The 14,081-nt window shown below is 37.5% G+C and overlaps 1 protein-coding gene across 2 annotated transcripts in view; it reads left to right on the top strand.

Moving 5' to 3' along the window:
- ROCK1 (Rho associated coiled-coil containing protein kinase 1) overlaps positions 1 to 14,081 on the top strand; it is a 92,568-nt gene that overhangs the window by 38,446 nt on the left and 40,041 nt on the right. For both annotated transcript variants that reach the window (XM_009647641.2, XM_035903000.1), the window contains exons 5-11: positions 762 to 937; positions 4,220 to 4,304; positions 6,148 to 6,292; positions 6,581 to 6,719; positions 7,593 to 7,684; positions 7,902 to 8,061; positions 10,127 to 10,193. In XM_009647641.2, the coding sequence (XP_009645936.1) occupies positions 762 to 937; positions 4,220 to 4,304; positions 6,148 to 6,292; positions 6,581 to 6,719; positions 7,593 to 7,684; positions 7,902 to 8,061; positions 10,127 to 10,193 (864 nt within the window). The remainder of the gene's footprint in view (positions 1 to 761; positions 938 to 4,219; positions 4,305 to 6,147; positions 6,293 to 6,580; positions 6,720 to 7,592; positions 7,685 to 7,901; positions 8,062 to 10,126; positions 10,194 to 14,081) is intronic.

The raw sequence follows: 14,081 nt of genomic DNA, 5'->3' as shown, positions 1-14,081 counted from the left end.
TGAGGAGCACACCTCAAGTAGTCATCGTGCACTGTGTGTGCACATGTTACCTTGTTAATTTAAACTGTTCTTAAGCATGGGAATTGTTCTGTTGGGTTAGAATTAAACAAAATCATTCAAGATTTATGTAGATAAAATAGGTAACACCATTACTATCTGTCTGGGAGTGACTGTCCAGAATAGTACTTCCATGATTTTCAAGAAGTTTTAAGTTAGGAAATATATTTGCACTACTCATCTTGAACTGAGAATTGACAACTGTAAGGGAAATATTTTTACTTAATTGTTAAAAATTTAGGCTCACTTTCTAAACAATAAATACATTGACAATAGAATAATAAATATTAGTGATAACACAAAGAGAATCGGGCAGATGTTTGCAATACAGTAGTTTCATGTTTACATACTTGTCAACTAGCATCCCAGTGAATAAGGAAGCATTTTGTCCTCTTATGCAATGAACATTCTTTGAAATGATCTCAACATCTATTGTACCAAATTCACTAATACTAATTTGTAACCAAGACTCTACTCCTTCCATTGTAATACAAAGGGACAGAAGATCTGGCTGAAACTGACTCTAGAGATTAATTCCTTTTTAGGAGGTCCGCTGGATGATGCAAAGTTGCTGCAGTAGTTGTAGCAATTCTGTTACTCTGTAAATCAGTTTGTGCAGGAATCCCTTTGATTTCCAGCAAGCAAAAGATTAAAGATAACTGGAACATTCAGTGACTTGGTTTTTGTTTATTTGCTTTTTACAGTTATTTTACGCATTCCAAGATGACCGTTACCTTTACATGGTGATGGAATACATGCCTGGTGGGGACCTTGTGAATTTAATGAGCAACTATGATGTTCCGGAGAAATGGGCAAGATTTTATACTGCTGAAGTTGTACTTGCATTAGATGCAATTCACTCAATGGGTTTTATACACAGGTGAAAAAGAAAAAAAAGTGTTGTTACGTAGTGTTGTTTTATTCCTTGTGCTGCCAGAATGACTTCAGTAGTTGTTCAGGCGGTTTTAAATTTATGATGTTACTTATTCACTATTATTTCATAATTACTCCATCTTACAACTTCAAAGGTTCTTGCTGTCAGAAACTACAAGTCTAAGGTGATACAGTCAAAATAAAGGCTGATGTTCCTGTTTGGGGAGGAATAAAATTGTCCCATTTTGCCAAGAGATAAAAGAACTAAAGTGGTATGAACATGTTGGCCCCTAAATAGTTCTTTTCTTTTGATTAGAAAAATCTGTTTCGGGAATTTGATAGCAGTAGTAGCCACTGTTAGGAATTATTGATTCTCTGCTCTGCATTTGAAGCCTCAGCTGGCATCAGTGACACATTAAACAAGAATCTGTGAACAATGTGAGGAAAATCTCCCAGCCACGTATTTTCTTGTAAGGGGCAAAATGTAAAATTGAGGTGCAAAGCGAAGGGATTTGGCTTGGTTTAATATTATGTACTTGCCCTAAAGTGAAATGTAGTCACTTCTTGGATAGGTTGAGAAGTTTTCTTTTTTGATACTTGAACTTTTATCTGTTGTCAGCTTTCAATCGCATTAGCCATGAGTGGAAAAATAATTTTTTCAACAGAAAATACAGGAATAGTTTGAGGAAAACATAGTATATAAATTCTCAATTTGTAGTTTGCCCAGAAGATTAGTGTTATCACGTAAGCTTTTGCAAAAAAAGCAAAGCAAAACAAACTACTAATCCATTGCTTGAGTAGTGTCTAGAGCATCATTAATTATGTAGCTATGCTACAGCTAATGGATAAACTGTTTGGCTGAACGAACCATTTGTACATTTGTATTGCGAGCTTTAGAAAGCAGGCATTAGAAGTTGCCAGTAGTAGAGCGAGGGTTTTTTTTTTTTTTTTTTTCCCCTGAAAATTTAGATTCTTTTGACAGCAGCAGATTTGTCTGGATTTTGTTTTCCTCTGGAGTTAGTCTGTTCAAATCTGAGGAATGAAAGAAAACTAATGAAAATGTGGGCCCAGTGCTGAATCAGTCAGGGACCTAGTGATAAAGACATGGAAATAGCTGAGGCTGCTGCCTTTGCCTCAAGCTTCATTGTTAAAGTCTGCTTTCAGGCCTCTCAGGTCCCTGTGCCTAGTGGCAGAGCTTGGGAGAGTGAAGCATTACTGTGGCAGAGGAAGATCAAGCTGGGTCCCAGTTATGCAAATTGGACATACACATGTCCAAGACACTAGGTGGGATGTACCAAGGGTCGTGAGGGAGCTGGCCAGTATCCTTTTGATACTGCTCTCTGTCACCTTTGAAAGCTTGCGGCAATTGGGAAAGTACTGATGACTGGAAAGAAGCAAATGGCATATCCATCTTGCCCTGAGAAAGGCAAGGCGGGGGGGATCAGGGGAACTGCAGGCTGATCAGCCTAAGGGCAGTCTTTGGGAGTCTTATGGAGTAAATTCTCAGGAACCCATTTCCAAGCACATGCATGGGAAGGTGATTGGGAACAGCCTGCATGGATTTGCCAACAGTAAAGCATGCCTTACCAACCCAGTGGCCACCTGTGATGAGATGATGGGCTCCACTGATGAGGGAAGAGCAGTGTGTGTTGTTTGCCTTGACTTAGCAAAGTTTTTGATGTAGCCAGATTGGAAAGATATAGTTTGAATAGGTAGAACAAAGGGTTGTGCTCTGTAGTATGATGTCCAGCCAACAGTCAGCTACCAGTGATTCTCAGAGGGTTGATACTGGGGTCAACACAATGTTGTTATTCAAAACATGAACAGTGTTCAGGTGAGACAGAAAGCATCATCCATCAGCTGCCCAGCAGGACTTCATAGAAAAGGCGGAGCCAGACTTGCAGTTGCACACTGGAAAGATGAAAGGCAATGGATGCACAAGTTGCAGCAAGGGAATATCTAGCTATTCATTAGGAAATATTTTTTCACTATGAGGGTGGTCAAACAGTGGAAGAGAGTTGTTAGAGAGGCTGTGGAATCTCCATGCTTGAAAAAAGTTCAGAACCTGACTGGATTTGACCCTGAGGAACCTAATATAACTTTGAAGTTGAATCTAACTTTGTTAGCTGTACTTTGATCAGGCAATTGAACCAGGGGTCTTACAAAAATCCCTCCCAGCCAAAACTATTTTGTGAGTATACAGATACATTTCCACTGCACTTCATTTCACAGTTATGGCCAGAGTTCTCGTTTGAGGTCCCAGAAGTATACTCACTCCTGAAATTCATATTACGCTTTCTTGATAATTGTTTCCTCCTATTATTCTCTTCCAGTATATTTAATAACATCAAATGTGCTGAACTTCACCAGTTACTTTATGAAAACTTCTTTCTATAACGGAAATACATGGTAGAAAAGGGCATAAGACAATACTCCTTTTGAGCCATGGAAAAGTATTTGTTCACCTTAATATAATTCTGAAAATGGTATCTGTTTGTTCCCTTAAAATAGAAGTGGTACAGATAAGAAGCTATGTTTTCAAGTTCTGTTTGAGATAGCTAACTTGGAAACCAGATGGATTTTTTTCTGTTGCTGGATCCTAACAGAGGGGTATTTCAACCAGAAAGTGTTTTTTTAGGAACTTAAGCTTCATAAATGTCCAGATTTGTTAAATTAAGACTGTAGTCCCACATCCATTATAATTTTTTTAAATGTAGTAGTTCAGCAGTCTACGTGTTGGACATGAGTTGGGCTTGTTCAGCCTGGAGAAGAGAAGGCTGCGGGGAGACCTGATTGCGGCCTTTCAGTACCTAAAGGGGGCCTATAGGAAAGACAGGGAAAATCTTTTTAGTAGGGCCAGCTGTGACAGGACAAGGGGTAATGGTTTTAAACTAAACCAGGGTAGGTTTAGACTAGATATAAGGAAGAAATTCTTTACAATGAGGGTGGTGAAACACTGGAACAGGTTGCCCAGAGAGGTGGTGGAGGCCCCATCCCTGGAAACATTCAAGGCCAGGTTGGACGGGGCTCTGAGCAGCCTGATCTAGTTAGCGGTGTCCCTGCTCCTGCAGGGAGGTTGGACTAGATGACCTCTAGGGGTCCCTTCCAACCCAAAACATTCTATGATTCTATGATTCTATGATAAGCAATAAAAAATGGAGCAAATAGTGGTGCTTTCCTGTTGGTGTTTTTCCTTGAAACGTTGCATCTGAAGAATAGTTGAGTATTACTGTTTTCATAAGCAAATTGATTTATTTACTTTTAAACAGATATATTTTTCTCCTTTCAGAGATGTGAAGCCTGATAATATGCTGCTAGATAAAGCTGGTCATTTAAAACTAGCAGATTTTGGTACTTGTATGAAGATGAACAAGGTAAAAATGTTTTTAATATTGCTTTTCTGTTTGTGCAAGGAAAACGTACTTAAAAGTGAAAAGAAAATACACTGAAAACTTTTCAGCTAAATGAGAAGAATCAAAAGTTCCACTCTGTTCCCGTTACTGTTCTTTATGCATCCTATTCAATGACAATGTAGAATGCAGAAATGGTTCTTGAAGTAGGGACTGTATCAACTTCTGTGCTGTTTCCTAGAGAAACTTTCTGAAGTCAAGCCTTTGATTGTCTCTAGATACTCTGGATTATTTCAGTCTTTGGTTATCAAAAGTTAATGTGAAGAAGAGAGATTATTTCTACGTAGCATGTCAGTAATGAAAGAATCAAAACTGAAGTACAAGTCGCTGAATCCCAGTCGAACTTAGCCATATGCTGATGTTGCAATAGGGCAAATCAGAAGGAAACAGGCTAAAGAATGCCATAGAATTATTTATTTTTTTAAAATGTATCCTGAGGTCACTAAAAAAAAAAATGCAACAGTATTTCACATACTGTGAAGCACTGTTGTTCCCTACACAAAACTGATCGGTTTGTATCAGCCTGCACATATACATGAGGAAAACATTCTGAAATACATGGTACTTAATGTACATTGTGTTCTCAACATATTCCAGGAGCTTTGAATAAATCACTGCATTTAGCTGCTTTGCCATAAATGCAGTGAAAACCAAGTGCACGTTATGTGTACAAATTCAAGGAGTTGCCTCAAGTCACAAGCAGTCCACTTCAGTGGAAGAGCTGACACAAAATTTGGCTTTATTTTGACTTAATACAGATTTATCCTTGACTGATTGTGTTCTTAACAATGAGGAATTTTGAAATATAGAAAAACATTATCCCAGTGTTTAAACTGCAAGTGCCAAGAAAGAAAAGAAAAATATTACGAAACTTTGCTGTATATTAGCATTATAGAAGTAAACTTATGTCAACAACTCATTACATTTGTGCTGTTCTAAACAAAGCTAGCTGAGGAGTCTTGAGCCTAGATTGGGGTTCCTCTGGTCTTTTGAAATAGAAAGCTTACTCTGGGAGAGGAAACTGCTCAGCATAGGAGCTTGATTTAGGTGCATTCTGGATTTGCTGCATATGCAACACTGGATTTATATTTCTTTTATTTACTTGGTTATATATTTTTATGTACGTTTTTCTACTGATCCATTTCTAAGAATGGCATAGGATTATTTCAGATGTGCCTGAATGGCACTGGAAAGGGGCACATGGTTGCAGCTTCAGCATTCTGGATGTCAGCTCCAGTGTGCCCAATCTCTGTTTTGCCAGCTCTTTCTCAGGGACGTGGGGAATGTCAAATGTTCTTCTCACCTGTTACCTGTTTTGAAGTCTGTCTGCTTAGAGCTTCAAGGCCCTGTCTACGTTTAGTCTTCCTGGCATTAAGTATATTGGGTTGGAGGTGAAAAACTTGCACTTTAGCTGATCCTGTCAGAAAAATCCCTGATGTTGAGCCATTTATGTTAACAGAGGAGCTTTCCCTGTTTATAGTACATCCTGTCAGTATATGACACATTGAGACTGGCAGGAGAGGCTATGCAGTGTTCACAGGGCCTAGATGCCATTCTGATTGTTTGTTGGATATTAACTGAGGTCTTTAAGGTAACTTGCACTGTGTTTGACAAATCTGGTGCTTTATTCTGGGTTTAGTAGGTTAGAATTTAAAAATGTTAAAACACCCATTCAAAAAAGAAAGAACATTTGTTGATGAAAGTTGATGTTCATCTGTTGATGTTGCTTAAGCTGCATAAACTCCTGGAAATGGCTTTCAATTTTGGATCTTTTATTTGTGCCTGGCTGTTTCCCTCCTCTTTGTAGGAAGGTATGGTACGATGTGATACAGCTGTGGGAACACCAGACTATATCTCTCCTGAAGTATTGAAGTCCCAGGGTGGTGATGGTTACTATGGACGAGAATGCGACTGGTGGTCCGTTGGAGTCTTTTTGTATGAGATGCTTGTAGGTGAGTAGTAGGATAATCAGATTTAACTACACTACTTAATTAGACTCCAGGTTAAAATCACTGTTGCTTTTAACTGTTTAATTTATTACTCTTCTGACATAAGCTGTGGTTTTCTGATCATGGTATTTACAGAATATGTTTTAAAAATATTCTGGCACAACTCTCAAACATTTGTCCTTGCCTCATGTTCACTTAGTTACTTCCATTGTTGCTTATGTAGTTTAAATATTATAAATCAAATCTAAAATACTTTTGATCTGCTTTTTAATTTTTTCATTGCTTTTTCAGGTGATACACCTTTTTACGCAGATTCTTTGGTTGGAACATACAGTAAGATTATGAACCATAAGAACTCCCTTACTTTCCCTGATGACAATGAGATTTCTAAAGAGGCAAAAAACCTTATTTGTGCCTTTCTAACTGACAGGTAAGATTTAATCTTTACTCAAAATCAAAGCCTTCGTTAAGAGAATTTCTTCTCATGTTGAAAAAACATTGTCTCCGTGTGTGTGTATTTGGTTTCTGTGGGTTTCTAAACTGCTGAACAGAAGCGAGCATTTGGGAATGGAGTCACCAATGGTTGCTGCTGCTCTTTATGGTAGTAGCATGTATACTGGGGGAAGCGCTGCTACTATAGTTACATCTACCTTATAAATTTAGTTTGAATAGGAAGTGTTACTCCTTAGTAATAGCTACTGTTACCTTGATCTGTGTTGCATAGTGTTGAGGGGCATGCAAAATGGATTCCTTTTGGATGAAGCTAAAGCAAAAGGTGCATTTCAGGAGTGCCCCTAGCTCTTAGTGGGCATTCAGGATCAGGGTGGAGTCATCCCAAAGGAAGCCTGTCTTAAATGTGGATGTTAGGTCTGTTTCACTTTGAGTACTCTTCTGTTGTACCCATGCTACTTGTTAATATAAGCATAACCTTTGCTTGAGAACTCATGCTACAAAGAGAGGAGGCTGCTGCATTTGCTGGGCTGCAATGGGATTCAAACAACAGCATGAATTCCTAGAAAAAATGGAACCTAGCTGCTGCTTGGCAGCTGCCTAGCCAGTCCGTGATGGTGGAAACAGTGGCAGCAGGACTTCTTATGGGCCAGACTTAAAACCAGGCTGTGTTCTGAAATGTAGCTGCTGTGCTCCTATAGGTATCTTCATATGAAAACTTTGAGATATATCTATTTCTTACCTTTGTTTGAGAGGTAATTTTTTGTCTTTGTTAGATTATGCCTTAGAATGAGTCTTTCCTTCACAGTAATTTATGTAATCTTCCATGCTTAACCAAACCACTCTTTAACAGGGAAGTGAGGCTAGGACGAAATGGTGTAGAAGAAATTAAACGACACCTTTTCTTCAAAAATGATCAATGGGCTTGGGAAACTCTCAGAGACAGTAAGTATAATGCTTTTCTCACAGACAGTGATCTGGCTTACTTATGTTAGTGAAAGGACTGTCATATTTCTTTTTAATGCAATTTAAAGTTTTGTTTACTCTGTACCAAGGAAGATGATTTCTTAGACACCAAAGAGAAATTCCCCCTAAAAATTCTTGATTGTGTCACTTGAGTAATACAATTATTGTTATCATACTATTCTGCTTTTTTATCTAGCTGTAGCACCAGTTGTGCCTGACTTAAGTAGTGACATTGACACTAGTAATTTTGATGATCTGGAAGAAGACAAAGGAGAGGAGGAAACATTTCCCATACCAAAAGCATTTGTGGGCAACCAACTTCCTTTTGTAGGATTTACGTACTACAGCAATCGTCGGTATGTATGCAGAAAGCAAACTAATGGTGTATTCCTTTGTCAACACTGTTTCTGACTCTTACCAACCAGTATTTAGATACAGGCCTTTTTAGATGCTTATTAATGATTCAGAATCCTAATAAATTTGACACTTGGGTAATGATAACCAGTACTGCTAGTCATCAGTACCTTAAAATACCACACTGAATTTGTGAATGTCTTATTCTGCATTAAGAATATTATATAGTGGTGCTGCAGAAGCTAAGCAAAAAAAATCCACTGTTGATGTTATTGGGCAGAGCTGCCTGCATAGGACTGAAAGCTATATGTAGAGTCATGAATCAGGGATATGAATGTCACTTTGTTTTACTGCAAATTACTGTTCCTGAGCTGTATATGAAGATTTCATGCTTTACATCAGTGTTTTAGCATGTGATAAATTAAACTCTGGCTTACTAGCAGTAAAATATTTTCTACTTGCCTGTTATCTGCTTCATAATTTTTCTTTTTTTTTTCCCCAAAGTACTCATCCACTTCAGAGTGAGATTGTGATGCCTTACAGTTTTCACTGTTGCTTAGAAGACTTTAAATTAAATCAGTTAAAATTATATTAATTCATACTTTCAACATTTCATTATTATTGTAGGCACTATGGATAGCTGTATCTACATTCAAATATCTTGATAACTTTTTCTTACTTTGAAAGCTGCTTTTAATTGTAGCAAGTATCAGTCAGGCTTAAATTGGGATAAAACTTCTAGTAGACCATGTCAGATAGAAACTATTAGTTTTAATAGCATTTCTGGATAGGAAAGCCTTAAAGGAAATGAATCTGGTTTTTGTCTTTGGATAGAAGAGGAACCACTTTTCCGAGCCTGTGGTGAAATTCTTTCCATCTCTGCAAAGAATTGGATTTGTTGCTTTCTGCATAGTAGGGCGTAGAAGGACTTGCAAGCTTTGCATACAGTTTGTGTGAGTTCAGCAGTTCAGAAACTTCACCTACTGTTCTGATTTTGGTCTATAATTTAAAAAGTCTTAATTTTTGCCTTGCAGGAAGATTTTGGAATATATTATCAAGCAGGTGAAGTAGCTTACAGAAGCTTGTTAATAACAAAATTTCTTCACTCCCCCTCTTCCGTCTTGGGGGACAGTATCAGGAATTTAGAGAACTAAGTGGCTGTATTTTGCTGTCGTTGAAGAACCCTGCTCCTAAATACTGTCATAACTTTGTAGGCTTACTAGAACTAAAATGCTGTCCTAGAATTGAATTTTGTCCCATAATACTCTGCTGGTGTGTTAGTGTGTTTAATTTGACCTTGGCTTTGGAGATGTCTTTGGCTTTACCCTCCCTGATCTTTTGGAGAGGTTTTTACATATGTGAAAATACGCATGTGAAACAAAAACCAAGATGTGTCCATCTTCCTCAGTTCATGTGTTGGACAGTTTTTCCTCACATGATCTGATGCAGATAGAGATGCTTTATGTCTCTCTAGATCAGCTGTCAGCCAAGAATATCACATCAAATACTGAAAGAATTTGAAGATAGCAATTTGTATTTATTTACCTGACTTCTCAGAATCATGACAAATAGAAACTGGTGGTATTTTTAGAAAACACTTAGTAAAATAAGAACACTGGCTTCAGGGCAAACTTTTTGTGTGTGGAACTCTTAGTAACTTTGTTGGAAGTTACACAATCTCTGCAGAGTTTGCTTCATTGCTGCTACTTGCTGCTTAAGTGCCTGAGTAAATATTTATGGGATGGAAGCCAATGAGAGTGTTGTAACCATGGAAAGCAAAGATATTTTTTTTTAATGGTTATTAGAAAAAAGAAAAGTGGTTGTACTGCAGTTGTCTGCTTTACCCTTTACAATAAATTATGTGAGGTTTTCAATTAAATGTGCTTAAATCTTAAAGTATAATAAATACAGAAACAAAAAACTCTTATTATGTTACTATTTGTTTATCCATATTTTGGAGAAAAAAATCTGGGGGTTATGTTTTAGGATGATTGTATTCTGGTTTTTTTTTTCATAACCTTGCTTTTAAACAACTCTTAAAATAAAAATTTTTAAATGTTATTACAGGTATTTAGCTGTCTCTGCTGAAAATTCCAATGATAACAGAACAGGCTCCAGTGTGGATAAAAGTGTGGTATGTCTCACTGATTTTCAGCTGTGTTGGATCCTAGCAAAGATTATATTGAATATATGGGAATAAACTAGTTCTAAATGTCTCAAATTATTTTAGTGCTTGGAATATGGGAAATCAATGCATAAATTTTAACTGTTTAGTATGGCCTGCCTATTAAAGTTATTGGAAAAGCAGAATTTGAGTTCTTCATATAGCATTGGTTTTCCTGACTTGGGATAAAATAGCTGAAGCTGCATATTCTTTTTGTGGAACTGGATTCATAGTTTTTATCTTTAAAAATACTGCACACTGTGATATTTCTAGAGTGCCTTACCGATCCCAGGTGTATGCTGGCTTTGTGGCAATCATGGAGTCTGGACGTGAGTGTGATGGGAAGCTTGGGCCTTCCAGCAACCCGCCTGTTAAACTCTGGATCTGGACATCCTGTGAACTAAGTGGGAGGTGGCAGATAATGTACCAGGCTTGGGTATTCTACTTCTTCTCAAGGGTGCCCCACAAGCTATTGGGAATTGGGGAACTGAGGATCTGCATTTATAGAGTAGTTCACCTAGCAAGAAATGTTCAGGAATTCTTTCAGTTAGTGCTTCCCAAGCTTCTTGGCAGTCAGGTTTCCAGGAAGGTATGCTGAGGTGTTGGAAACAAGCCCTGCTTGGATTCTGTGTAAGTTCTGGTGTAAATCAAGCTATTCCCTTAGAATGGTTTGATGTTTTAAAAATTATGTTCTTTACAGAAGAAAACTGTCAAAAAAAAAAAAAAGATAACTAACTTTAAAAGAAATCATCTTGGCTTTGACTATGATTTACTTTCTAGGTATTTTGTTCTATAATGTTTTCTGTGTAAAGTAGAAGAGAAGCAGATATCGATGCATGTTCCCTTTTCTCTTACACATGCAATATACAGGTTTTAATGATGTATGGTATTGCCCAGAGAAAAATTGTAAAGGGCAGGGGAACTGATTATGTACTTTATCAGGCTAATTGAATTCATTAAGCATTGAAGTATCTTGATTTCTTTATGTATGTTGATCCACTCTATAAATTTTGTGTTCCTCATAAGCATTTGGCTGTTTATATGATAAAATTAAAAACAGAGCCAGACTTTCAAACACTTGCAGAGTCTTAAAGCTGTGTTCTGGCTTTTGATTGATTTTTAAGAGAGTTACTGAATGGACTTGGCATAATTAGTGGGATACAGGTGATTACGTGTAGTTAAAGATCCCTCAAGAGTCCTGTCTGTATTGTCAGGTGTATTTGAATGCCTTGTAATTTTAGTAGTTTTGGGAGGTGAAGCTCTGGAAGGATATGAGTCATATAGAGAGGTTTAAATAAATGTTAAGTCTTTACTACAAGGTATTTTTACCCCCCCGTTCTTTCTCAGCTGTTTTTCTTTCATTACATGCTGCAATGAAAATGGTAATGTTGACACATGGTTAGCAAATTAATTAGTTCTAGAAATAGAACACAAGATATTACCTGGTCTGTCTGCATTTTGGCATGGTACTGAGTGTCTTCTGGGAGTGAGTGAGTGCCAAAAATTTCCAAGAAATTCATTCTGTTCTGCAAGTGTGTAAAACTTGCAGAATTAGGCCATGAAGTTGGAGGAAAATGGAATTCAGTGGCCTTTAACTGAATTTCAAACCTCTTTGAGGATCTTATTATTTACTTTGGTTTAGTGCTACCATAACCATCTGTAAACAGTTCAGGTATTAAGAAAGAGGAGACTAACAGATTCTTTTGCACTGGGTCTTCAGTTTTGTTCGGGGTGCAGAACCAGGCACACTATGCTGTGGTGATTTAAAAAAAAAAAAAATATGGCAGTTCCAGAGAGATTTTTCTTGGCTTCCCTGCTGTAGGCAAGCTTTTCCATATTCCTCTCCTCCTCCACCTCCTACTCAAAATGGAAATTGAGAACAAACTGAAACATAAAGGAATGCTTTTATACTGAGTTAATTGTAACTCTGGATTTTTTTTTAAGGTATTATTTAGTCTATTGATATCAGATTGTGCAAAACTTCTCTGGAAGCCTGTTGTCTCATACTAATGTAATCAGATTGCTCAGCAAGCTTAGCTAGGCCTGTTGGGGTACGGAACTGTAAAGCATCCAGAGACAGAAAGAAGCAAGAGGAGGCAATGGGGGTCCAAACTAGTAGGAGTCCGTGCAGAAATGCCTCAGTTGCCAGATGTCTTTTTGGACCTGTTCCTCATCCATCCCATTTAGTTTCTTTATACAGTCTGTCTGGAAGGGCTATAAAATGAGTAACTAAGAAATGGAAGAGCAGTTATGTTGTTGCAACTTCTTTATCCTTTATTTTGTGCATTAGCTGTGGTCCCTTTTCACTAAAGTGAGAGCTAGACTTTAAATAGTCTTGCTTCTTGATTTCTCAGTGGTTCATACCAAGGAGATAAATGTTTTGTATACAGGCCCTCCTTCCTTAAAGTTTAGAATTAGAGGCCTTTTCTGTGGTTTTTGACTACAACCACTGTCTCCTCCACATGGTGTTATGTTGTATGTCACACTGGTAATTGGTTTTCCAGAGCTGCTCTGTAAGTGCCGAGATGTCTTATTTCTTCCGGTATTTCCTTGCTCTCTCAAGGCTTTGTGATAGGTAGTGGTAAGTATATAGAATAGACCGATGAATATATAAAATATGTAGGTTTTGCTTAGTCACCATGCCTGTATTCTTCCTCTGAAAACTTCAGAGCAGCTGAAGAGCGCGGAAGAAAGAAAAAGGAAGAAATGAGAAAGGATCTCCAGTTCTTGAGAGCACCTGAGTGCTCCATGCTTTATTTCTTACTGCAATGGGAAGGAGAACAGATTGAAAGTAGGAAGTAAGAAAAACGCCTGCCTGGAAGTAGGCAAAAATAATCTTACCTATAACTTTCTCATTTAATATTATCTTAGTTCAGGACTGTACAGAGGGCAGTCCTTGTTGAGAACACTTACTGTTGCTATGAAGAAAGAATGGAGATAAGCATAATTTGTCTCCTTTTCATCATCTCAGTGAGCAGCTCTAGTTTCTCTTAAGCATATTTTGTGGGAAAAGTTAAAAAGGAAGAAGCAGACATAGGAGGAACTGTTCTGTTGCCCCTTTTTCTGGGATGATTGTGCAAAAGGAGTCAGGCAATTGTCAGAGTTTTTGAAGTTAGGGCAAGGAACAAGAAGGCAAAGGGTCAGAACCACTTGAATGTGTTGCTTTGAAGAGAGTCTAGGTTAGGACTGTAATTCTTCTCTATGCAGTTCCAAGAGTGTTGAGGGAAATGTGGGAAAGCTAAATAAGGCTGAAATCCTGAAAAGATCAGCAAAAAGGTTTAAAAGAGTGAATCAGTATGGGCTTGACTTAATGACCTTCCTCAAAGTTGACAACATCTTGTTAATTGAGAATTTTACTGATGTTGGAGTGCAATTATTGTGCCCAGAGATGCAGTAGAAGGTACATATTTTGAGATGACATGAAAAGAATTAATTTCTCAATTTATCTTGATGGCAGTCAGTACATGCTGTACAATAATTGTACAAATAGTAACAATAAGTGTGTTACTATTTTCAAACCTTAGTACAGTGCTAGCTGTAAAAATTATCTCTGACTAAATAAATGTTAAGAGCATTTTCCCCATTGCTAATACCTGACAGGCCTGGTTCTGCTTCCTGACTGTGCTGAGATCTTGAAGATGCGTTGTAAAATATGTGTGGTGGTTCATGCTAGAAAAAGAAATTTTGAGACTAATTAAAAAATGGTTTCTTATATCTTTGCATTAATATCTTCAGTCTGATTCTGAAGATGCTTAAAACAAGGAGGTTTTGACTTAGCTTAGCCCCATGACTTTTGATGGAACTATTCAGAACCCTAAAATTTTATGTGCGTTCAAATGATAAAACGGCATAATATTA

Source organism: Egretta garzetta, unplaced genomic scaffold (genome assembly GCF_000687185.1).
Source record: "Egretta garzetta isolate BGI_Z169 unplaced genomic scaffold, ASM68718v1 scaffold229, whole genome shotgun sequence".
NCBI classification, from domain to species: domain Eukaryota; kingdom Metazoa; phylum Chordata; class Aves; order Pelecaniformes; family Ardeidae; genus Egretta; species Egretta garzetta.
Note: the sequence above shows the minus strand (reverse complement) of the source record. Positions and strands in the feature narration are given on the sequence as shown.